The sequence below is a fragment of the Choristoneura fumiferana genome, chromosome 9 (genome assembly GCF_025370935.1).
Source record: "Choristoneura fumiferana chromosome 9, NRCan_CFum_1, whole genome shotgun sequence".
NCBI lineage: Eukaryota > Metazoa > Arthropoda > Insecta > Lepidoptera > Tortricidae > Choristoneura > Choristoneura fumiferana.
In genome coordinates this window covers 7,527,675-7,555,501 of record NC_133480.1, presented here as the reverse complement: position 1 = coordinate 7,555,501, position 27,827 = coordinate 7,527,675, and the positions used below count along the sequence as shown (strand labels likewise).

The window sequence follows — 27,827 nt, the reverse complement described above, 5'->3', positions numbered from 1 at the left end:
GTATTATGACTTTTTAATGATATTTACTTAGGTATGGAAAACAGTCATACAAGCAACCTAAACATTACTGTTGTCTAGGTACAGTCGAGGAAACTGAATCACGTACCACAGTGGAACTTTAGTGCTACTAATGTATTGTTGCCATACATCTTTCAAAAAAATCACAGCGCAATTAATTACGAGAAGGTTCCACCCTGGCACGTGGTTTACTTTCCTCGACTGTCCGTAGTAAATTACATGAATAATCATCATCTTGGCCTTTAGACACTCCGCTGTGGGGCACAGGCCTCCTTTCAGAATGAAAGGGCTTGGGCCGTAATAGTTGAAATTATTCGCAGGATTGCTTAAGTTTCCTTACGATGTTTTCCTTTGCCATAAAAGTTTTATTTAATGTAATTCCGCTAATAATTACCGAAAAACTCAGAGGTGTGAGCCCTGGCTCGAACTCACGACCCTCTGCTTGAGAAACCATAGATCAATTTACTATAATATTTTTCACCTTTGATGAGTTCTGTGACGTTTTCAGTTTGACAGTTTTAGAGAAGTACCATTTATCGAGTGAACTATCGATTTTTCTAAGAGTTTTTAGTGCCTATTTTAGGAGAAGTTGCATTATACCTATTTTAAAAAATAATATTTTCCAGTTTTCCGCCCACCCCAGGCCGAAATAATCCCTCAAACGAATTACAAACTCCCGACTCTGGGAGTTCAAAACAGTCTTTTTAGATCGTTTCGGCATTTTGCCAAAAAATAACAACAAACTTAGCGAGAAACAGTAACAAAAGCTAACAACAATAATAGCAGAAATGGACAATAACAAAATACAATGCAAAGAAAATGCAACGGAAACTTATATCGTATACAAGGCAGACGCACTCGTACTGACAGTGATACTGAGAAGCCTGGCCACAAGAGGCACAAGATGGCTGCGGCCGCGTTCCAAATAGCCGCATTTACAAAATCTTGCAAGTTTTGTTTAAATATCGGCAATTGCCGATAATTTTGTGTCACGTCACTACTCTGTTCCGTTTCACATATTGCGTCATTAAAAAAAATGCTATCGTATTCGTTTAAGGTCTATTTAATGGACACTGATATTGCTATATATTTTTAAAAAGTAACAGTTTTTTTTTTGATTATTTTGTTTCAAAATAGAAATTATTTCTAAAAAAATATATTGAGAACATAGTACTTTTGCGTAATTCGGAAAATTCTCAAATGTCACAGAACTCATCATAGGTGAAAAATACAATAGGCTACCACGACTACTGTGTACTCGTACTAAAATTACCAAAATAAAACTCAAATATTCGTAAAACTGTTTATTTTCCTATTCCCAAAATTCTATCATACTTATACAATTGCACAAAAAAAACTTTCATTACTTATATTCACACTTTGTATGAACTACACCACTTATTCAATTCATAATAATTAAGTCTTCTGTTTTACTATTAATATTATTATTTAGAAATAATAATAATGTAATGTATAATAAAAAAAATCAGATGAACTTAGTATTAAGTCTTTCGAAGTTATTAAAAAAGTTGAAAATAAATACTTTAGTTTATGACATTTGGCAAACCTGGAGTCGCAATAATAAGAAAAAAAATGCAAAATAAACTAAATTAAATTTGTATATAAATTCTTATATACAAAAACAATTAATACCATCTCATAAAAACACAATGTAAAAATTTTAAACAGTAGATTTGAGCTTATACATTTATTTAAATAAATCAAAGTCTTGTGTACAATACAAGTATTACTTAGAAAAACAAAAGTTAAAATTTTCTTACTTAAAATTTCTTAAAAAGTAGAATAGTTTGATTACATTTAGCCTTAATAGGACTTCAAACATGGATCAATAAGTATCACACTAAATCAGTGGTTCTCAACCATAATAATGGTCCGCAAGACAGTTAAACTATAGTTCAATTGACTGATTAAGTTTACTGATGGTTACTGAACTCAAATAATAATAGTAATAATAATTATAACAGTATTGTAACCAAAACTGGTTGAGAATCACTGCACTAAATACTGATCCTAATAATGAAGAGTGAGCTTTCAAAAAATCTATTTTCCTTAGCAAATCAATTATCAGAGAGTACTCTATCTGCCATGTTAAGAAAAAAGTAAAACGAAATGAAAAGTATTTAGAACTCACCTACTTTAATCTGAACTTAGCTTGACACACTTATAACTCCAACCAAATAAAAATATGCCGTTTTAAAATCTTACTCTTTAATTGTATATCCGTCACTAATCTATATAAAATAATTAACAAATATGTTCAGTCATTACTTTATGTTTATGTATATGTTAGTATGTTAGGAGTATCAACCATCAAACGTCCAGAAACAAAAAAATCTTAGTTTCCACAAACGAATGGTTTTACGCTGTCGTCATTGGCGGATGTCCTTATTTGGGGATTTAATCTGTATTCCTTACAATGTAGTGAAATACGCCGTTTATTGCTAGGGAACAACAATTCTAACATTTTAGTCGCAGTACATTTCTCTGCCAATAAACATCGCAAATCCTTCTAGAATCTAACTAACGCGGGGAAAATATCAAGGGTAAACACTCGAAGATGATAATTCTTCTACGTTACATAGACGTCGTTCTTTCAGGCTGCTTTTCTTCCCTCAACGTGTACACTGATCGTCGGATAGCGCCTCCCTTCCCTCGCCCCCCAGAAGTATGATGAAGAACTTCTGGCAACTCCCCCTCAGAATCTATCATTGTATCGTCAGTCAGATCACCGCTTTCATCTCGTCAAGAGCGATGCAGGAACTCAGGCGTCAGGACCTTTTGGGTGGTTTTGATTAACTTTTTGTGGTGTCTCAGACGGTGTACTATTTCATCATGCAGTACGTTAAAACACATGGCTGTGAGAGCAAGACCTGTCATTATATAAATCGAGCAAAACCAAACGGTACCAGTAGACGCTCCGCTTTTTTGAGTAGCGCCTGGTGCGAGATGACCAAACCCAATCGTACTTAAGCTCATAAAACAGAAATAAACGCCGTCGACTGGACTCCAACCTTCCAATTGATAAAGAACCAATGCGCCAAAAAAGATGTAAGTGAAAATAGCAGCAAGACATAAAGACAAAGGAACGAGAATCGAGAAACCGCCCAAAGAAACTTTTGAGTCAGTGTCAGTACAGCTAAGGGAGTCACAGTCGCGGAGAAAACTTAAACCCTGATTTTTATCTTTTACAGAAGTTGTGCTGACGCTATGTGCCTGAGAAGCTGAGATTATTGTTCCTGAAGGAGACCTGACGTAGTAAGGTTCTTGAAGATGCAAAGATGGATTCCGGTAGTCGTCTTGTCTTCTCACTTTGTCTTTCCTCTCTTTGCCTCCTATAGCCCTTTCATCAAGACAGCAGTATCCGCATTTTGTGCATATGCAGCAGCAGAGTGCTCTGCTGAAGATGCCTCTTGCGACTCTGGACAGTAGAGCTCCCACTACTGATAGGTAAAGAAGTGTCAAAGGTATACCTATGACGGCATATCCGATGGTCACAGCTTTACCCAAAGCCGTCCGCGGTGCGACACTGCCATAACCTGAGCAAAAAAAAAGTATTTTTAGAAAACATAATTAAAAGGTTCAAGATAAAATTAGTAATCATAAGATTAGAATGGGTAAACGTAAACTTTTAATTTATTTATTTATTTTATAATATTAAAAGTAAGTAACATGCATCTGAGTTAGTGATAACAAAATACCAAGCGTATTTATGAAAAGAATTATGTTTATCTTAGTAAATTAATTTAAATAGAAGTATGTTCTGAATAATATTTTCATTTTTATTTAAATTATTACTTACCGATAGTCGTCAATACTGTCAAGGAGTACAGGAAGGCTTTTGCAAAGTTCCATTCATAATCGTCCACTATGAGAGCGGGCGCCGATTCCAATGCTCTAGCACCCCCATATTGCGCAGAAACATCAGCAGCTACTCTTGCCACTAACTTCTCCTGGAACCTCGCTATCTCCTGAGCAGCTAACCTCGTCCAATTCTCTTTATAAAGAATATTCAGAGACACAGTTATTTCCCAAATACTTTCAACAGTCTGCGACCGCAACTCAGCACTAGCTTGCGCAATAGTACCATTCAATTTCGAGATCGGCACAGTCTTCTGGATTTCATTCCCTTGGTAGGACGTCGTCGCTAAGGTCTTTTGGTGGACTTTTGACGCGTTCCCTTCAATAGCCAGGAATATAAACGCGCCAAGAAGAGTATAGGCGAGGAGAAGAGTGAATATCCCCACGTTTGTAACGCAGCCGGCAATGAGACTCTTCTTTTGGCTTTTTTTGGTCTTGACGCAGAAACAGCAGGTCGTGTCAATGTCATCGTCGAGTCTGTAGTTCTCCGTTTTGCCATTCTTCTTATATTTGCCGTTCGCATTATTCTTTTTCTTAGCGTTTTTGTCCATGTTTGTCTTCATAAGTGACTACGATGCATGGTTCTCGCCAGTTTTAGGTAAATCGAGATGCTTGATGTGATTTTAAGATAATTGGGCACATCCATCTGAAAAAAGGGAAAATAACTATGTTAAAGACATTCTACATGCAAACGCGGGTATGAGTAAAGTTTATCTTTCCATAATGAAATGTCAATTCGCAAGGTTTTCTGCTTATATTATGCCGTATTCAGCAAACCAAAATAATGTAGCGATACTTGGAAAGGGCGGATCGCTAAGAAAAGGGAGCCGAATTTTAAAAATAAAGTGTATTTATACTGAGGATTGTTGCCATTGAAGTGGAAAGGCAAATTCATCACAGTCTTCTCACATATTTTCTATTATTAGGTAAATAATAATAATAAACAGTAATTTAAACATTATTTAAAGCATTGTACTATATTTTGCCGTATTAAAGATACTTTAAATTATCATAATGTTAGAAACAAGATAACACTCAAAAATTTTAGTGCAAGATATATTTTTTCCCTTTATTTTTATGATTATTCAATTATGACCTGAAAAGACTAAAAATCGACCTATCCATGTCTTAAGTTGTACAAACATTCTACTCGTCAAACAATGTATATACTTATTACCCTGAAAAAGTTCCACAATGTGTAACGATCTAATTGAGTCAATAATACCTACGAACAAAGAATTTGCAGGAATCCAGGAGTCTATCCTTCCTTATAACCCAGATTTAATAAAAAAAACACATTTCTTTAAAGGCCGAACATTAAACTAAATTAAATCAAATCGCAAATCTGATGATCATTTTTCGTTCGTTTCCGCTACATTAGAGCGGGGCCGTCGTAATGCTGGATCAAATGGTTCAGATTGCCTGCCAGAAACATGGCAGATAAAACGGTGTCTACGGAGAGATTTACTGGTTGCCTAAGTGTGTTTTATACTTTATGGGTCGCTTTATAGATGCGAAGAAATTGCAGTTTTATGCCTACGAAGCTTGAGGCCCCGGGTTCGATTCTCGTGTCGGGGCTGATATTTGTATGAAAAATACGAATGTTTGTTCTTGGGTCTTGGGTGTTTAATATGTATTTAAGTATGTATCTATCTATATAATTGTATTTATCCGTTGCTTAGTACCCATAACACAAGCTTTGCTAAGGTTACTTTGTGAATTGTCCCGTGATATTTATTTATTTATTTATGCAAACAGGATAATAATAACAGACGCTAGAGCATATGAAAAATGTTTAAGATTCTTGGAATAAATATCAATTTAGGAAATCAACAGTACAAACATACAAAAAAAGGTGGTAGGACCTTGTGCAAGGTCCGCCCGGATTGCTACCACCATCTTGCTCGCTAATCCTGCCGTAAAGCAGCAGTGTTTGCACTGTTGTGTTTCGGCGTGGAGAGTAAGAACGCCGGTGAAATTACTGGCACTTGAGGTATCCCATCTTAGGCCTCCAGGTTGGCAACGCATCTGCAATACCCCTTGTGTTGCATATTTTTATGGGCGTTGATGATCTCTTGCCATCAGGAGACCCACTTGCTTGTTTGCCATCCAGTCGAATAAAAAAAAAACAAAGCTAAAGACAAATTAATAAATATTCATTAATAAAATAACAATCAAACTCTTTTGCACTAACAAGTCAATCTGTCAATTAACCTCTCCCTCTCTCTGTCTCTGTGTCTCTCTATATCTCTCTTGCAGAAGCGGCTATAAAAACGGCGAAACATGTCTTTAGACGTAGATGACTATATTCACACTCAGGCGATACGGTGCTCAACACAGTTATAACACACAGTCTTAAAAGGGATAAGGAGACATTAAAACTTCACCTTTAAATCTACTTAACACCATAATTAAGGATCCTAATCTAATTTACAATTTATTGATTAAACTCGTTTTATCTTTGCCACGTTCATTTATTTCTCTTATTTATTAAAGGGCGTTGTCTGATAAAATTATTGCTAAAGTTTGTGGGACATTATCCGCGAAGCCAGTGGAGGCATCTTTAATTCCAGTACATTTAGCTCGAGACACCTATAATTATTGATCTTGTGAACATTAAGATTGAGACGATGAAGTTTTTAATAGGGATGGTTATGTGTTTGTGAACATTGTTATATCATAACTATTACTACAACCTGGACTTATCACGTTTACACTAGAACCGTAAGTCCCGGTTGTGGTACTTGTGGTATAATAGATTATGGGTGAAAATCCCAAAAGCTTAAAACATCATAATGTGAAATTATATGAAAAGAGTACACTAAAATAATGACTGAAGAAAATAATGGGTTTATAAAATAATTTCGGGACACATAATCCTATGTAGTAAACGTCTAAGGCATAACTTTGTGGTGATACGTTAGTAGTAAACAACTAATATGATGTTTATTTTATTTTGTGCAATTATTTTGTTTTTTAAAACTTAATAATGTTTAGGCTGAAACTACGGGGGGCACTAAATACGACGAGAAGTTTCGAAAAAAAGTAGGTTCGCTGAAGAGACACTACCATGCTACTCCGCGACCACATTTTAAAAGTAAAAAAAAATAGTTAAATTACAAAAAAAATAACACATCAAAAACGAAGTTATCTTGAACGTTGATTATTTTAGTAAATTAGCATAGCAAAAAATGCACGTAAGGACGTGCATTTTTCTTTTTGTGGCTGATCAAGTTTAATGATCCACATAACATACTGGTACCGTGCCTTATAAAAATTATTAAACACAAAATGACATCTAACTATGTATATACGAAAGTAGAATCCTGACTAGCTGAGTCATCAATGACCTAACTAAAAAACTAACTAGATTCTCTTTAAAATAAGCTAATAGATTCAGACGTTAGCTAACAATAACTTCATCACAGATTAGTTTAGTTAGTTTAAATAAATACATATGGAAAATTTGGTCATTTGACGACCGGATGGCCAAGTGGTTAGACAACCTGACTACGAAGCTTGAGGTCCCGGGTTCGGCAGATATTTATATGAATAATACGAATGTTTGTTCTCGGGTATTGGATGTTTAATATGTATTTAAGTATGTATTTATCTACATAAGTATGTTTATGCGTTGCCTAGTAAGTATCCATAGTACAAGCTTTGCTTAGTTTGGGACTATGTCAATTGGTGTCAAAGTGTCCCATGATATTTATTTATATATGGTCTCGTATATTTTGCCGTTATACGGTTAAACATTCTAGAAAACGAAATACGAGGGGTAATGGTGGATGAAAAGTCAAGATATTAGTGCTCGTCACCAAATGTCTACGTCAGAACTTAACAACTCTCATACCGTAGGTGTAATAATTGTTGTTAATATGTTCGAAACATCCGAGAACGGGAGTCAACCAGGTGCTTAGTTTAATCTACCGCGTGTAGCCAGGTCGACGTTATTGCATGTAATTGTGTTTAACTGCTGTGCCACAGCATAGACTACCGAAAGTTACTGCAGAAATTTCAACTGGGTTGACCTTTTGTAGCAATTTAACTCTGTTTATATTTTAAACGCCGAAACTATGCTCTCCCTCTCTCTCTCTCGCTCTCTCTCTCTATCTCTCTTTTTGTATTCAGATTATTGGGCATTGATCACTAGGTATGTTAGGAATAACCACAGATATAGATTACACTAGATAACGCAAATGCATCTACTTCGCGTGTCCGAACCCCGACCAATCGTCGGGGTTGGCCCCATACAAAGACTGACCGCTAGCCGACTAATCATGACTAGTGACTGACTCGAGCCCCACGGTGCGGGCGGGCGGCGCATTTGAATCGATTTTGCGCGGACATCGGGAAATTCACATCGCTAATTCGCTCTTGAGACGTTACAGTAGATATAAAAAAGTGACACGGTTGGTTTTCATACAGATTGAGGTTTTGCGTTATCTAGTGTAATCTATATCTATGGGAAGAACCTATTTCCATCTGTTCTGGTATAAATTCTGCTTTAAGGACTAGTAAAATCTTCTCCTTACCTCTTATTAACATAAGTACCTGGGCGACCGAGCTTCGCTCGTGCTTAAACTCGGTAGCCAGCGTTTTCCCAGAGATAAGACCAATCTAGATCGATTTTTCATCCCCGAAAACCCCTCATACTAAATTTCATCGAAATCGTTGGAGCCATTTCCGAAATGACCGAAATATATATAGATATAAATATACAAGAATTGCTCGTTTAAAGTTATTAGATAAGATGTCTTTTTTATTTGTTCAGGATTTTTTCAGCAGGTGGTGAATTTTTTTTTTCGAACATCAAATATCGAACTGTATAAAATATTGTCACACCTTTAATTTGATACATATTGAACATCGAACAATATATGAATACATTTGTCAATCACGTTCACAATTTACAAATCCTAAAAAATACATTCACAGACTGTTCAGTCTCACTAACCCACAGCCTGCAGAAATATTTCAGATTCATTTAAAATTTTAAACAACTTGTATTTGATACAAAGTGGACTAGCTGTCCTACCCTCTAGCACTATGGGGTGTCTAGTCTAGGCTGCTTGACTGGAATGCAGCGCACCGACATCTTGCGGTATTGCGGACATTAACGAGAGCGAGACCTTGTTTACTGCTCGTATTAATTTGTGGTAAGTTCAGTTTCAATGGTTTAAATTAGAATTAAAAGTCAGCATAATGGAAAGTTTAACGCCAACTGAAGGGAAAGTACTCTCAATGATGAAAATAGAAAAATGTAATTAAAGGAAACGTCGCTTTATTTTTAAAAAGAAACCTGACTTCATTAAAACATTTTTTGGCGAGTTGAGTCTTAGTTTGAGTTATTAGTGATTAATCCCTACGATAATAGTTGTAAGTAGGGTGTCTTTGCTCTTTCACCCATTTCTTCTGTCTGAGAAGTGCCCAAATTTCTCGTAAATTTCTCCAAAGGTATCGTAGCAAATTTTATATTTTGTGAAGTATTCCACTTCAAGTGTGCGTTTTTTGAGTGCGTAGAGCTTTTGTATGTCTTTATCGCGCCCTTGGCACAGAATAACTAATAGTACTCCCTTGGGAGTCAACATAGGCTACTGTGGGTATAACTGTGCTGTTCTCTAATAAATTCTTGTTATCTATGCTTTCTTGAACAGGTTCTACATTATATCAGTCTCTTTTGAGCAACAGATTAAAAATCCAGTTGTATTTATTATATCCTCTTTTCAGCCTGCTAATTTTTCTTCTCTGGCTACATAGTCTCCAATCAAGAATAAGCTACATTACGGATCGGCTTTGTGGACTGTATCCTTCCTATATACCTCGTGTTTGATTGAGCTTGGTCATCCTCCTACCGACGTCGGCTACTTTGCTGTTTCCTGAGCCAGAGTAAAGGTTGGGTAGTCCATAAACAAGCTTTACTTACTCAGCCACTAGAGCAAAAAAATCTTCTACTAGATTTTAATAAGTGTCAATTCTTTCTCCATGAGTTATATAATTGAATACCCTCGATAAAAGCGTATCGTAAATTGTGCCAGCTCCGATATCGGCAGAGAATCATATATAATCGCAGCTTATATCGTATGAGTAATAAGATACCGACATCGGTAGGCATTACAAAGTGGATCGTGCCAGTAACCCATATTCAGTGACAATCGATTGCTGTTATTCGTGCTGTTATGATATTTGTTAAGCGTAATATCACAATGAAATCGTCTATATACGTCCCGCTGCTGGGCATAGGGCTACTCTCAAAATGAGAGGGTCTTTAGGCCGTAGTTCCCCCACGGGCCCAGTGCGGATTGGCAACATCACACACGTAATTGAATTGCTTTGCAGTGCAGTTTTCTTCGCCATATTTTCGTCCACCGTAAAGCTCGTGATTTTCAAATGTAATTTCGCACTTGAATTTCGAAAAACTCAGAGGTTGAACCCACGATCCTCTACTTAATAGGACATAGGTCATACCACTATCACCAAGGCTTTCTAAATATTAGGCTTATTTCATAATAAATGGTTTATAAAGGTTGTATATGTGGCTATGTGAAGGTAAAGATCAATTGAAATAGATGGAAGACTATATATTCGTTTAATCTAACCTTCTAAAGAATTTAACCCCCATTCCTTGGTATTGAATAGCAGGAAATGTATGAAGGGTGATATAGCTTGATGTACTTCCATAATGAAAAGAACACTCAAGGTTTCTCGGTATCGTGGCAACTTGAGCATACGGGGAGCTACTTTACCTTAATTTCGACTGACCCGCTAACTTTCAACCTCATTAATTCCAGTTTTTAAGATTCAGGAAAAGAGACTGGCAATTCCACACCTCATTTCTGCAAAATAACTTAAGAACAATTTTGTAACTCCTATAATTTTAAGTTGTTTATTTCTACCCACTCGCAATGTTCCAATTTAAAGTGTCTCCCGCAAATCTCGACTTCCAATATCAGTGTCGTGAGATGAAAACCAAAGTTATTCGAGCTGTTTTTGCTCTTGGAAAACTAATTCGCAAGTTGCGCCGAGATTCTGTGAAGTAATACCATACGATATATCACTACAGACCCAAGTTGAGCAAAGTTTATTAGACATTTTATGACATAGATTATTCACATTATAACTAATAACTAATAAAAAAACCGGCCAAGAGCGTGTCGGACACGCCCAAAATAGGGTTCCGTAGCCATTACGAAAGAATTAAGTAATATTTTTCTAAGGATTTCGTATTTTATACGGAATCTTCCAAGTTTAGGTATATTTTAAACCTTAGGCTGATATTTAAGAGTAAAACTACTAATAATTCTCAAGCAAACTTAGCCGTTATAGTTTTCCTTGAAAGTTTGATATACTTACTATCATCCTGAATTTTTTCAAATTTTTTCCGCCCACCGGTTTACATTTTAGAGAATGATTAATGAAAATTTTCACTTTAAAGTTTTTATATAGCATTTGCACTTTATAGTTTTTATATTTCACAAACATATCACTAATGATAATGATAATGATAAATTTATTTGTCAAACATAGTTAGGTACAAAAACAGATCTTATAATATTTCATAGAACTCTATGTTTTGCCGTTAGGCGTACAAATATTTTGCAGTTACACATTCGTTTAGTTGTACATCCAAACATTCTAGCGATTTAATCAAACATGCAGCATTGATTAAAACAAAACTAAACCGAAACTAAATCGAAAAATCGTCTTAGCAAACTCCTAATGGTTTTAAAAGACCTATCCAACGACCTATACAATAGGGTTGGATGAGAAAAAAGAAATCACCCCCACTTTACGTCTACGGGAGGTACCCTAAAAAAAAATTTCTTTAGTTTTTTATTGTACTATTCTGTCGGCATAGTTTACATATATATCCGTGCAAAGTTACAGCTTTCTACACTGATTTCGATCAAACAGAGCTCATCTTCAGAGCAAACCGCACGCTACCAGGACTAACGACAGACAGAACTTGACTATTATTAATAAAATTTTTTAACCGTCCTTTTGATATTTATTTACTGTCAAGGCATCCGCTGAAATTAGATCCAAGCCGTAGCAAAGATGAAACTAAGCTCATTAATAATAGACCCCATACTGTTGTATCTAGTACTATTCTGTCGGCATAGTTTACATATATATCCGTGCAAAGTTACAGCTTTCTAGCATTGATAGTCCCTGAGCAAAGCCGCGGACGGACAGACAGACAGACAGACATGGCGAAACTATAAGGGTTCCGTTTTTGCTATTTTGGCTCCGGAACCCTAAAAACTGAGAAAGCAGCCAGCTTTTTGGTTCTCTGTGATGTCGACTAGCTTCTTTATGTTTTTAAAAGGGCCTAAAATTGTAGGGCCAAAGTTTTTTTGTTAGTCAGTTAGTACAGTAAGCTTTTCATTAATAGCAGGTGCAAGTTTATTATAGTTATGTAACTATATCAGAAATATCTTTACCTACAGTACAAATAATTTCACTTGTTAAAATAACCTTTGTATAAAATTGACAGAAGGTACTGATGTGTATCTTTAGCCTTGAATGTATTTGGTGAATATATAACGGTATTTTGCGCACTACCATCAAACTGCTTCTCAATTTGACTTAATAACTACATCAGCAATTTACTCTATGCTATCGCTAAGGTACTATCAATTTATTCTCCATGTGAGTCATGTTTTTTGATCTCGACCGAGTTCTCTTTGATGTATTGAGGCTGAAATATCTTGGAAACGTTTTTAAATAGCTCATTGTTTTTACAAAGCTATCGCAAAATGTACATTCATGTGTGTATAAAAACAAATAGCTATTTTGAGAGTTTACTTTACTTATAAGTAATTCACATAATCATTCCCTTTTCATGAATAACTTTCTTCTTAAGCTTTAGAATTTTGTGTTTTTGTATTTTAAGTTTCTTCTTAATCGACATCAATTTTATCTCATAACTTATGTATACAGAGAACTTCGAGAATATACACCTTTTATAAATATTCTTGTGTCAAAGTACCTAAGTAATTTTATTTTTGAATATTAATATATTTTCAAGCAGTATCGTTCGCTAAAAGAAAATATGAATTTTGTCCCACAACAAAGTAAGACTTGAACTCAAGTTTATGAAGTATAAAGGTTGAATTTATACTTAACACAAAATTACCCAGTCTGTGGTCTCAACAGTATCTCACCAGCCACTATTATGCTAACGTGATTAGAACGTAAAATATGGAGTCATACTGTAGCATAATCTATTATTTGGATCAGACTGACGACTGACTGATCGATTTAAAGGTGGCAACCAAAAGGGTGGCAACATGATCACATTCTTAAGACTCCGCTATCAGCCTGTCTACCGTTTGTCTAGTATAGACCTGCATCACTAAAACCATTATTAACTGTCTTATGGATTATTACTGTTGACTCTGCGAGCATTTCCGGCGACACTGGTTTAGGTACAAACCGAGACTTACGACATTTACCCTTGTTTTTCAATTTGACATATACGAAGATGCATTGAACAGCTACTTTAGTCTTATCAGTAAAATTAACGCTGTAATCGGTCTCCGATTTTCACCACACTCTCTGAGTCGATGTAAAATACCCCCAAATACCCTAATACCTAGTAAAATTTTATTATCAATTTCAGAATTTATGCCCACAGTTCGTTCCAAATCCGTTGAACGTACGCGGTAATGAAATAAGTCATTTAAATTGGAATAGAGATTTGAATGGGGGGACATTAGGTGGCGGGGAGGGTAGAATGCGGGTAATATTGGATTATATCACTGATTTATGCAAAATCTTTATCGTTGGCGACACCTGGAATTGGATTTCGGTATCGTCACACTCCTTCAGGTAAAACGGGAGTGGAATATCAGATCAGAATTCGTTTTTTTTGCCGGTTTCCGAAACAAATATGCCTTTGGCGTTATTTGTGTTTATTGCATGTTTTCCTGATAACGATCCTCTATTGTCCTGTGTATTTGTCGTCGGAAATACATAAACCTGAGTATTTAGACTTAAGTTACACCATAATTTTAGCGTCAGTTCAGCCTATCATTCTGGAAAGAATGACGGGAGAATTATCATGTAACCTTCGCGGACTGATGGTCCAGACTAATGAGAATTAAATGTACTTATTCAATAACAATATTCTTCATCCAATACGAATGAAAAAAATCATATGCGACGTTTCATTTTAAATTTGCGGTGAAGGAAAACATCGTGAAGCAACTTGCATACACAGGTGAAAAAATTTAATGGTATTTGTAAAGTTCCCAATTTGCACTGATCCCACGTGGGAACTACTGCCCAAGCCTTCTTTTTCTGATAGGTCTGTGCGTGCGTGTGCGTATGTGCGTATACCGGGAGTGGCCTGTAACACGAGCAAATAATTAAAACATAGATCGTACTCGTCAAACTGAATAACATTAGTTCATAGACTTTTAAAAATAATAGAGGCTTTAGATTTTCCCTTTTTCGTAGAAATGAAATACTGTTATCAATGTACGCCATCCTAGAACGCAATTGACATCGCCTGTCACGTTTTTCTAATTACATTGCTTCTTGGAATAAACTTCAAAGTGTAATAAAAATAAAAAACTAATTTTATTTATTTCTTTACAAGCCGTAAATGGAGATCTCTTTATTAAAAACAAACATAATAAAACATAATTAAACTATAGGTAGAAAATTTGGCCTTAATCGCCGTCAATGGGTAAGGTGCCCAGAAGGCTGGCCGTATTTCCTCGTTGTATAGCTATACTTATACGCTGTGCGAAATAGTGGCCAGCCCTCTGGTCGCCCGAGGCCTCCAATAAAAACTAATTATTTTTAAAGTTCGCTTAACTAATGTCGTTCCTTCAGTTTGGTGAGTACGATCTATGTTTTAATTATTTGCTTGTTTCTTTAATTGTTTTAATTATAGGCCACACCCGGTATACGCCGAGTTGATAGTGTATTATAGCTCAGGTACTAAAGCATATTCAACATGAGAACATAGTACATAACCGACTAAGTGTCGAACTTTAAAGGCGGTGCTAGGAACTTAACAGCTTTAGCATCTTTCAGTCGAGATTACAGCGTGACGGGGTCTTTGTAAGTTTATCAATTTCAGGCTGCAGGAAGCTTAGATAATAGACGTTAGGGATGGATATTTGAGAACGCTTAGTTGGTTTAAACTAAATTCATATACCTAACTATATAATCTCGGCCTATGCCTCCACTTGGAATGTAAGGACTGCACGGCCCAGGCTTCTACTCGGAATGTAAGGACTGTGGTTCAAATTCGGGCCGTGCGGGTTGGGAGGGAATTAAGATAAATATCATGGGACACTTGACAGCAAATTGACCTAGTCCCAATCTAAGCAAAGCTTGCACTATGGATACTAGGCAATGGATAAACATGCTTACTTATATAGATAAATACATACTTAAATACATATTAAACATCCAAGACCCGAGAACAAACATTTTATTTATTTATTTTATTCGACTGAATGGCACACGAGGAAGTGGGTCTCCTGATGGCAAGAGATCACCACCGCCCATAAACATCTGCAACACCAGGGGTATTGCAGATGCGTTGCCAACCTAGAGGCCTAAGATGGGATACCTCAAGTGCCAGTAATAAACATTCGCATTCGGCCGGGAATCGAACCCAGGACCTCAAGTTTCGTAGTCTGGTTCTCTAACCGCTTGGCCATCCGGCCGTCGATCGCTTTTAAACCGGAAAATTGCATAGTTCCCGCGGTAGTGATAGCAGGCGCGGCGCACTCCGCGATATAGGTAAGATTCTGTAAGTATCAAAACACCCCACGCCGGCGTGGGTTAACTCACTAGGGCTATAAGGACCACCCGGCACGCACGCTCGCAGTCTCTCGCTCGAACTAGTCGCGTCGCGTAACGCTACGTGTAGCTGTGTGATTTTCGTGAAACTGGTTCACGATGAGTGCAAAAAAAGATTGCATTCATATTTATTTTATTTATATATTCATATTCTGTACATAACATTACACTAACTAACCCAATTCTGTTCGAAACCATATTAAGTGCGAGTGCGACAAAAGAACAACAGATAGGTAATTCGCGATTTTCCAATGCCCATTGCGGGCGTACAAAACCTTTGAGGCAGCCGACGACGCATTCGGCACGCGACCTTGTACAATTATCCATTTTGTGACCGTCGGAGATCGTAGGCGCGTCAATTTAAAAATGCTAGAAAACTAAGTATTTGTCCGAATTTACTGTTAAGTTATATGTGAGTATTATTTTTTATTGATTTACAACCCTATCCTAAACCAAAACGTTGGTGCTGAATAATAACGACCTTCGCGCGCAGCACTAGAGTTTAATGTTGCTTGATGGTGCGCGGTGATTTTGCTAATAAAAATTACGTAGGCATATTAAATGGCGGCTTTCGTCAACATCAAAAGAGAGAACCTTCTGTACTTGTACTATTACTTATTCTGTGGTGATAGGTAAGCAAATTCTACGCGGACGGAGCCACGGCTAACAGGCTAGTGAAAACTAAAGAGGATACCGATCCTAAATTTAGCAGAATTAAAATTCTTGCGACTTATCCTTCCGTTGTGTTAATAAACGTGGAATTGAAATTATAACCGACCGATCAAAACACTCGAGGGTAGTCCTAAGAGCGTTTCAACCGCTATCAGTTTCCTGTCGCATAATAATATATTGAAGAAATAAGAGACCGTAAGCAAGAAATTTTAATGATTGTAATTGCATCGCATGCACACCATATTGTTTTATAAAATCCTTCCATTCTACCTGACTCATTTCTTCAGTATAAGCAACAGGAAATTGATAGTGGTTGAAACGCTCATAGAACTACCCTCGAATATTCACCCAGCGATGCTCTTCAGCACAGGTAGGTATTTATCCATCGTCTTTCGTATGAAGCGCCAATCGAAATGTTACCAGAACTCTCGATAGTGGAAACGTCAACATGGTCCCCAATAGCGGTACCCGTGTTTTGAGCGTACACGATACAAGTTAGGACGTTACTGGAGTACACCCTGTATAGGCAATGTTCGAGTGCGCCTACAGTGGAGGAGTATTCTAAAAACAGAGAAATTGAATTTATATTAAATATATCGACCCGGATAACGCACGTCTTATACCGAGTTTAGCTCGACATGTTTCGGGCTAATCCGTAATCCGTTGCTCCGAAGACGAAGGGCTACGGATTAGCCGAAACATGTCGAGCTAAACTCGATTTAAGACGTGAGCTATCCGGGTCAATATGTTTAATATGAGTCTCACGGTGAGTGAGTATCATGTTCAAAATTGAATTTATGTTTTAAACTTCACCCTCATGCAATCATCATCGTCATTATCAGCAGCAGGACGTCCACTGTTGGACATTAGACTTCCCCGATTAAGTTATTATCTTTATTCAATTATAAATAATATATTTTTTTTCTCATAAATTTGTAGATATAGATTTTTAGGCTTAGAATAAATTAGTTTTTTGTAATAAATGTGTAAATAAGGTTCACCACCCATAGTTTTTTTTATTAGACTGGATGGCAAACGAGCAAGTGGATCTTCAGATAGTAAGAGATCACCACCGCCCATAAACATCTGCAACACCAGGGGTATTGCAGATGCGTTGCCAACCTAGAGGCCTACGATGGGATACCTCAAGTGTCAGTAATTTCACCGGCTGTCTTATTCTCCACGCCGAAACACAACAGTGCAAGCACTGTTGCTTCACGGCAGATATTCGCAACACAAAAATATAACGTAAAAGTATTAATAAAATAGAATAGATTGGGTGCCTGTAATCCTAACAGGTGCGTTACTCTCCACACTGGAACACAGGGTAAACACTTCTGCTTGGCGGCAAGATTAGCAGGTAAGACAGTGGTAGCGATGGGAACGGATTGGTCACAAGATTTAAGATAGTATATCGTCGTTACTTTGAAAAAATCTTGTACCTACGTCAAATCAATACAATCAACGAAATTGATTCTTAAAATAATGTTCATAAAGTTCACAATTTCAAAATTTTCGATTTTGAGGTAGCTTTTTTAAAAATAGTGCCGATAAAAATGCCACACAGCCCGCATATCGTATTTATTTTACGTCAAACGTTCGATATTGCGCGTTCGAGAATAGGCTCCCATGGACAGGATGCTTTAATTGAACAGTGTGGGCCGCCACTCGAAATAGTCGAGCGTAGCCAAATTGGACAGAACGGGCGTAGCATACGTTGCTATGATCAATCCATTGATTGCTATTTCTCTTCTTCCGTACAAAAAATATGTATTTTTTTGTTCCGTGACTCAGTAGAAATAGTTTTCAAATAAAAAGTCCTTTTTTGACGCCAAAATGATTTTTGCTTTGTCATTGGAGCTCTTTGAAAATATCATATTTTAAGGCCGATGCACACCAGATGCGTGTGCGTGACAGTTGTAATGTACGAAACTATAGAAAGTTGCCAGACCAGATGCGTGGCGTGCTTACTGGCATCTTTCTATACAGTTTCATACATTAGTACTAATAGTGCGTGTCACGTCACGCACACGCATCTGGTGTGCATCAGCCTTTAAATCCAATGACGATTGAAAATAAGGAGAAATAAAGTTGCGAGATTTTTACCTACAAGGAGAAACATGTAGTAGATATTTTTGTTACAAGTAAAGCTAATAAGGTGTTAAAATATCCTCCACTTATAACAACTTAACCCACATTTACACTACTCATTACCAATACGATACTTACAAGTGGAAATATATTTTAATTCGAAAAAAGTTTTGTATGGAAATAATTGAGTCACAAGAAGACTACTACGTACCGTATATACATGACTGTATATAGAGACTGCAGACTTTAGTACCTATATATATATATATATATATATATATATATATATATATATATATATATATACTAAAGTCTGCAGTCTCTAGAAGCTATACAAAAATAATCGACCCAATATAAATCCGATTACTTCAACCTAAATTTTATAGCGCAATTCAATAAACTACAAAAAGCAATAATAACCAAACTTGACACTAGCCGTAAAACTGCAGTCCATTTCCGTACAAAAGCGGTTTAAAACTTGTCGAACTTTGTGTACATCGTAAAAATCATAATAGGGTTGACAAATAAAGCCATCAAAGACATTTTATGGGGTTGAAATTTATGACCACTCAAAACGGTGCCTCTAACATTGACGAATTTGAATGTCCGTTTATAGTTCCTGTAGTAAAATAGGGTTGGCCAAACGAAATATTGGTTTAATTTGAGTATTTGCACTCCGTCTCTCTATCTCTTTCTTTTTCTCACTCTAAATCTCTATCTCTATCCCTCATGTGTGAAACTGATACCGCTCTATGACGCGTCGCAGCACGACGCGTTAAATAAATGCGTGGCCCGATTTAGTTTTAAGTAGTTTTAGTTTAACCTCGTTAAAGCTGCGAGTTCATGGTCTATGCAGGCCGCTTCTTTCCGAAGCAACTGAGGGTTATATGGGCGGAGAGGGAGACCAGTGCCCTATTTCACAAAGCTACAAGCTACAACTTACAAGCGGTAGTTTCTTTTCAATGCATACTATTAAACAAAGACTACCGCTTGTAAATTGTAACTTGTAGCTTCGTGAAATAGGGTACTGTTTGTATCCAAAAACTACAAGTACTACAAACAAATGGCACATCACTATTTTTTTAACAATCATACATAAGCCACTGGCTTTGGTTCGAACAATATAATAATAATAATATCACAGCGTTCACTAAACTGGCGAAATGATTATGAGGAAACATGTGCGTCCATTACTATTTTACTGGTTTACGGCTTCGTGCCTATGTCCAACAGTGGACGTCCTACGGCTGTTATGATGATGATAAGTTTTAGTTTACCGTCAGCAGCAGAAGTGGTTGCGCAGTTGTGGTGCTCAGAATGATCTAAACAGAACAGTAGAGTGGTGTGAAGATAATTTTGAACACCGTAACCGCCCATCCACTTCTGACGCTGACTATACATTCATATTCATAATGTAGTAAAAATTTACGAATGAATATGAGTATATCCGCAACATCACTACAAAGCCAGTTACCGTTTGACTGTAATAGATATCCGCCGTAAACCATTCCGCAGAATGGTTACTCACTAAACGTATTATTGAACTTGTTTTACGAGATAACCAACCGTTATTGGTTAATTTGGGGAGTGAATACCCTGTAAAACGAGTTTATTTGATGATAACACCCCGAACTGGTCAATTAATGGTTCTATTTTGGATAGACGGTAAATATTAAGGGTAGTGTCCACTGGTACTACGGATCAAGCTACGGTTTCGTAGCAGTATAGTTTCAGATATATCGTAAAACATTCAAAACAAATAAAGCAGGTTTTGCAGGTGGTAGGACCTTGTGCAAGGTCCGCCCGGATTGCTACCACCATCTTGCTCGCTAATCCTGCCGTGAAATAGCAGTGCTTGCACTGTTGTGTTTCGGCGTGGAGAGTAAGACAACCGGTGAAATTAGGCTTCTAGGTTGGCAACGCATCGGCAATCCCCCTGGTGTTGCAGGTGTCTATGGGCGGTGGCGATCTCTTACCATCAGGAGACCCACTTGCTCGTTTGCCATCCAGTCGAAAAAAAAACACGATGTTTATCTGTTTGATACAAGCCTTTACCCGTGGCTTCGCTCGTGTATTAAATAATTTGAACGTTTTTTTATGTGGAAAAGGTGTTAGTGCATTTTCAACTCTTGAGTAAAAGTTGTGTTCAGACTCATTATTGCCATTTTTATCAATTTATTTTTATGCTTTATATTTCTGATAACGATTGTTTCTCTGACAAGCTAGTTAGTGCTAATGTCAGTGCGCTTGACAATTTTGACATTTGTAGGTATCACGTTTGTGATTGGTTTAATATCACAAGCGAGATTGTTTATTTTTCCAATTTGGTCGTGATCCTAATTGTTCGACTGTGACTGTAGCATCAAACGGACCTGACGATACTAACGCCATCTAGTGATATTTCTCTAACGAACAGTCGCAGTCGAATTCGAATAACTAGGATCATGCCTTAAGAGTCCCCAGTATGCTCGCGTCCCCATACAAACGTTGTTTCGTTCTATTTACAAACAGCACTACAAATCAAAACGCCACTGCATCTATAATGGGAGCAGCCATTACGATGCTTATAATAATTAGGTTTGGTTAAAATAACATGTAACGGAAAAAAACAATAACGAATTTCCATTTCTCATACAAAACTTAAAATTTATGTGAATTTATTTTGTTACATTGAATATGAACGAAAACTAATTATAAGCATCAAAATAGCTGCTCCCATTATAGTCGCAAAGTTTTGTTTTGTTTCAGTGTGTTGTTTGTAAATTAGAACGAAACTACTTTTGTATGAAAATGCGATCAACGGCGACTCTTACTTAATTCGAAAAATAAAATTATAATTACAAAAACAGATCGTGTAAACTGCACCGGTATTAAGTAATTAAGATTAACCACCGACTAAGTATAACCCGTAATAGAAAGGTTTATCTTTAAAACCCAGTTCAGGCACGCCCCGTTATGGCACAAGACATAAGCGAAAGCGTCTAATAACTCACTAAAGCTGAAATACATACGAGTAGAGCTTATAGCCCAGAAAGCCAGAATATTTTTGTGCAAGTAGCTAGCGCATTATACTCACCTGCACTTTACCCGGACTTCGATCGCGTAAACCCAAAGATCTATTATATCAGACAGTTGAACTAAAATTCCGATAAAAATAGCGGTTGCGTTGAATATTTGGCCATCCATTCTGAGTGAGCTCATTCTTCGCCTCCGGAGTATGTTGGGCCAATTGTCAATAATTAAGTCCAAGAAGTCATAATGTCCAGATGTTATAGAGACCATTAGTAAATATGCCTTCTGGCTGGAGGGTGTTTTAAAATTTATAAATAACTTTTTTATTTTATGATCATTCAACTGCAACGCTGTAAATCAATGGCAAATAAATAATAATGATTGAAATTTATATAAATATTTTTGTGTAAGTTGAAACCCAATTTCGCGTTGAATGAGACCCGGAAACGAAAAAGCAAAACCTCGTTCATTTATGGCTTCTAGCATTTTCAATCAAATCTCCTCTCGCTTAAATCAAGACAACTTAAAAACAATAGCACCGCACCAACAAAAGCGTATTGTATAGCGGTTAAACGAAAGAGAGGGGCTTTCAGATCAATTATTCATCAGAACTCTATTTTACTGAATAAGACCGCGGCTTTTAAAATTGCGACGATTTAGGGTAATCTAGGGCTCATCATCATCAGGGTTTACGACGTTTGGCTAAAATATAGGTATTGTAGTAATGAGGGCTTTCACAGAGGCAAAATATCGCTAGATGGCCTTAGTATTGTGAGGTTTGTCTGACGTTTGACCTCTACCCTTGATTGGTTAAATAACGAAAATACAAACTGCAACATGGATGCACAGAAAAACTAGAAAAGGAGACCAGCGCTGGGAATCGAACCCAGGTCCTCAGCATTCCGTGCTGCTTACTGTACCCCTACACCACCACTGGACAGGAGTACAGACACAAATTTATCCTATGCACCACATATCTCAGCTTGTTTGTTTCTTATTTAGCCACTTAAGCAGCGACACTAGTGACATCTATGGTTAAATAACTAAATGAGCCAATCGCAAGCAAACGTCAAACGGACCTGACGATACTGACGCCATCTAGCGATGTTTTGCCTCTGTGAAAACCCTCATTCTGGTCTTAGTTCAGTCCATCGAGTCCATCATTCAAGTAACGCGTTTGCTCGTGATTGGTTAAAAAACTAAATGAGCCAATCGCAAGCAAACGTCAAACGACAAAAATGGACCTCACGATACTAACGCCATCTAGCGATATTTCGCCTCTGTGAAAACCTTGTGAAAACCCTCACGGACTGACGTACTTATAGCCCGGACTGATGAAAACTGAACTGACGTCAGAATGAGCGTGTGACCGATACTTTTCCGTTACATACGTTACGTTAAAAAGAATTTTGAAAATTGGACCACAGTTGACGAAGAAACCAATAAACATAAGTACATAAATATACGTACATAGAACGAACGAACATAGAACTTCCTCCTAAATAGGAAAAAAAAAGAAACATTGTGCCGAAAAAGCAAAAAGGGCCATACTCAGCGTGTTGCCACGGCAAGCCGTAGCGCTGGTGTTCAGTATGACCCCTGATTGATTGAATGAGTGAATGGAAATATCTGTGTGTTACCTGTTTGAATAAACTTCACACAAATGTGAAAATGTGCATCTGTATTTTTTCTACAAAACGGTCTAAGTACTTTTGTTAAATCCATTCGTGCCATCTTGTGAATCGCCCTATACTCATATGTGCAATTCCATCTAAGTTCTATGAGTCGATTCGCAATTATGAATACGCCCTGGAGTTACTATGATGCTTTGTTACTAAAACCGGCGCTCGTTAAATCACGAGCATTTTGTTTGACTTATTATCTCGAACCGGACATTAATTAGAGCTGATTGCTTCCAAACTTCCGCTAAGCTTGTTTACCAATTATAGGCACCTGGAAACGTAGAAGCTGCCTTCAGAAATAAAAATATTGACGAGGGATTAAATTTATAATTAGCTAGCGACCTGAAGCCTTATTTTCTAATACAATTGGGATCAAAATCGTTTTTGACGCGACCCGAGTTTGTAATCCCCTTACGGCCCGTGATACACAATGATTTTCATCACATTGCAAGGAAAAAAATGTTAAAAATTAAATTATTTTGTGTCCAAACACTTCACAGCTCAGCAAAAGCAAGACGCTAAGAAAACAACTGAATAAAATATGGCTACCCGCCAATACAGGGGACTCCTACCAAATTCGAAAATCGAAGTTGCTATCGTATCGTCCCTCTCACTCTTGTATTAAATAATATTAGCGTCAGGATAACGATATGCCGATTTTCTAATTTCTTGGTAGCCCCCCTGATTGACACTTTTTTCGAGCCGTCAAACATAGATACTTAATACTAAGAACCGTGTTTAGTTTAGAATTCGAATGGTCTTACGTCTTACGGCCAGATTATTCCATGGTAAAAAATTATTTACTAAATTAATTGCAAAAAAAATTGATATAAATTTGAAATATAAAAATAACGAAGTTTCATGAAGCGTGGCAAATTTTTATGGTGTAAAATTAGGTTAAGTATAGCTAAGTTTCAAAATGTAAATAAAACAATGGCTGACTTGAAACCTCTTTAGTTTTAAATGACGTGCCTACTAACTTTTTAAAACTAAAGTCATAACTCCCTTGGGGAGGAAAACTATACGTAAATCCATAATTCCCGCGGGAACAATTGAGGCCATTGTCTTTTAGTATACAGGCATGGAATAACGTCATTGACGAGCAAGGTGTGACGAAAAATAAATATCATATCACTAGAATGTATTATACAGTGTGGAAAAATAAATCTGGCCCTGGAGGGGAACTACCTTAAATCCCTAAGTTGGCTCATTTTAATTAAAGGAGACATTCCCTTATTTTTAAAAAGAAACAAAACTGTATTCAAAGATTTTCTAAAACTCTCTTGCCTCGCCCGGGACTCGAACCAACTAAAATCAAAAAAATAAATTGTGAAGTCCTAATAATGATGATGACGATTATGATGATGAATAAAAGAAGTAATAAGATGAAGTCGTAATTTTGTTTAGTTTGTAAGTAGATTCATTAATACGTGATGTACTTACAAAATAACACAATATTAATACGAAATTTGCTACATAATATTAATTTGATTTATATTTATACATAATTTAATAACTGTGTTTCGTGGACTCATCCGGTCTTTCCTGTTTAAAAATATTGTACTCGTAGTTAGGTAAACTAGTCAGAATTGTAGTTTGAATATAAATAAACTACCTGGCTTAACCCTTTAGTGGGTATCGGCAAGATATTTGCCGTCATACGACTCAGATATTTTATTTTTTTCTCAATGAACGTGTTGTTCGTTAATATAACTTTTGGTTCGCATAAGAGAACATACTCGTACCAATTTACGAAAAAAAGAATAGCAGATAAACGTTATTCCAACCCATGTTAAATGATGATTCTTAGGCCTGAACTTAGATTTTTAACTATTCCTTACAATTGAACAAAATGTTTGTAAATAAAATTTTGTTTGCTGGATTTATCCGATAGTCACAATTCTCTACTTTCAGAGACAAGATTGGCGATATAAAGTTTAAAGAAAAAAAATCTGTTATTTGATAATTTTAAAAAATGAAGACGGCAATATATTTGCCACTATCCGTTAAGTGTCTGGTGTTTATTAAAGGAAAGGGTGGGTTAGGCTACAATTGTTATTGATTTATATATGGAGCAATAGCTTAATTCAATACTTCAAATGGCCCGATATGCTCTTGCCCGGTTATTTATTTGAAAGAATTCAGTTTTAAGTTAAATAAAGGTTTTAAGGTTTAAGGTTTAGGGTTTAAGGTTATTTCTTATCATCTATTGGTTTTTAATTTATTTATTTTAGATACGTCGTGCCACCCGTAGTTCCCCGGCAAACTGACATGACGGTCTTGTCACTTAATGCCCTTGGCTGATAGCGGCAAACATATTGCCGTCTCATAATTCGGAAACCTGCAATAATATATACATTTCTCTTTCTCAAAAATCATAAAAAAAAATCATTCATGCTGTGCGTATCGTTAAAGTTCTCGATTCATTGCTTTAAAAAAATAATGGTCAAAGGGTTAAAAATCCACTTATATTTAACCCCAAGAAACCTGGTAGGTGACATTGACATTGGACGCAAAATTCAGCTAGGATTAAAGTGACGGAGGCTCGACAATATCGGAAATCTGACATTTAAGATAAACCTTTTCAGTGAAAGATTAACTTGTGTTTATGAGAGAAGTCTAACATTTTGCTAAAAAATGTTGAATCACGAGTTATTATCGGAGATTCGGAGAAAACACCCCTATTTTTGCACGGGGAAAATATTACCGCGCACTTAGATGAATGATTGGTCTCGCGCGCTCGCTCGACTAGATACCGCCGGCGTACTTGTCAAATGCGGCAACAAATAGTACGCCGAAATCGGCGTACCTGAGCCCGAGGCGACTCAGTCGCGTTGCAAACTGTGCGTAATGTGCATGTCCCGAATTTTTGTTAAATTTTGGTCATAAACCGAAGTAAAATGCCAGTTTTCGCAGTGAAACTGTTTAAAAATAATACTACAAGAAATAAGAAAGACACTGGGATCACATACCATCAGTAAATATCGTATAATTTCGAAATTACAAAATAAAATAACATGAACCCTAAACGCCATTCTGTGTTGCCGCGTACACAAGAATCAAATTCCCCGTGGTTGAGATTTTAATAAATTGAATTTTATTGTTATCATCATTAAATGATGATAAATTTTAATAAATTATTTTATTTAAGTATCTAACGTAATTATTATATATACATAACCTAGTTCTATATTATTTAATGTTTATCTTTGTGATATTATACACTGAAGGTGTATAAATTGTTACCCGACACTATTTAATTAAGGGGTGAATGTGTCTTAAAATTAAAAATGTTTTTCGTCTTCCCAGTCAAAAGCCCGATCAGCTGATTTACTTAGGTATTACGGGAAAAGAAAATTTTTTTTTTTTCGTATTTCTTCCCATTTTCCTGAAATGTTAGCTTTTTACCCGACTGCCCGAAGGAGGGTTATGTTTTTCAAGCGTATGTAAGTATGTATGTATGCATCTACCTATGTATGTATATTTTGTAAACAATTATTTTATTTTAGTTTTAATTAACCTGTAAATTATATTAGGTTTAACTATAGGTGCAACGTGTTAAGTACGCAAACTTCTTAGTTGGTGACTCAGTCCATGAATTTTCAGTAATAATTTGTAAATATTGAATGTCGTTAAATATATATATTTTTAATTAAAAGTGAGGCCTGATCATTGATATACCTACATCATACCTACCATTTTTTTAAAGAAGAAACCTACGCCTAACCTATACACAAACATATTAATACATTCACTCTTAATTACTTCTTAATTTCTAAGTATTTCCCAAGATACATTTGTAACCAGTAACTTAATAGACCACAGAATAATTTATTTTCCCAATAATTCGGGTAACAGTGGAGCAGCTGGCAACACAATTCGTCACGCACACTAGCATCCTTGCAAATTGTCTTACACCGTTCTTACGCACACTACAATATTGAGTTGCCGCATTCACGAACGTTTTGTTTTTAGTTCCCGCGGTATCTAGTCGAGCGAGCGCGCGAGACCAATCATTCATCTAAGACCGCGCATTTGTTCTTTTCTTAAAGAAAATGTAGGGAAATAAAATCAGCAACCTGTATCCTTAAAAAAATATCCGTATCCGTAAGTATCCGTAAAAGAAATCATTAAATCAATAGCAACTTTAGAGCTCTTTAATAACGAAGAATTTGTTACTTATATTAATACTTTAAGTCTAACAATTACCTTGCAAATCCAACCCACTGAATCCTTGTTACGGCGCCTTGTTTTCCAAAATTGAGCATTTCGCGCTGCAATGTTCTATATCCCACAACGGATGAGGCAGTCACAACTCGCCAAGTTTGGAACAAATCCTAGCAAAATCCAGATAAGCCACATAAAATATTGCAGTCACTCATCTCCAATGATTGTCACAGCGCTGTCAACACAGTTTCAAGCCCAGCAAACTAGCTTACATTACAAGTTCTGAACCAAAACACTAACTAATCTACAGTTTTACTTTGAAATAACAATGTCATCACTTTTTTTCACAATTTGGTCACGTTAATGGTTTTTGTTTTGATTTATAGTGAGAATTAGTCACTACAATGGGCCGGGCATTTGCGGCCATCTTTACTCAATATTCACGCTTGCGCAGTCAGCGAGGCTACGAGCATGCGC

The 27,827-nt window shown here is 36.5% G+C and overlaps 1 protein-coding gene across 1 annotated transcript; it reads right to left on the bottom strand.

Moving 5' to 3' along the window:
* Positions 1 to 1,336: 1,336 nt before the first annotated feature.
* LOC141430813 (potassium channel subfamily K member 18-like) lies at positions 1,337 to 27,827 on the bottom strand. Its single transcript, XM_074091668.1, has 3 exons — positions 27,393 to 27,827; positions 3,839 to 4,543; positions 1,337 to 3,575 (listed from the first exon to the last, which is right to left on the bottom strand). Exons 2-3 carry the CDS (start codon positions 4,458 to 4,460, stop codon positions 2,782 to 2,784), a joined length of 1,416 nt encoding a protein of 471 aa, XP_073947769.1. The 5' UTR covers positions 4,461 to 4,543; positions 27,393 to 27,827; the 3' UTR covers positions 1,337 to 2,781.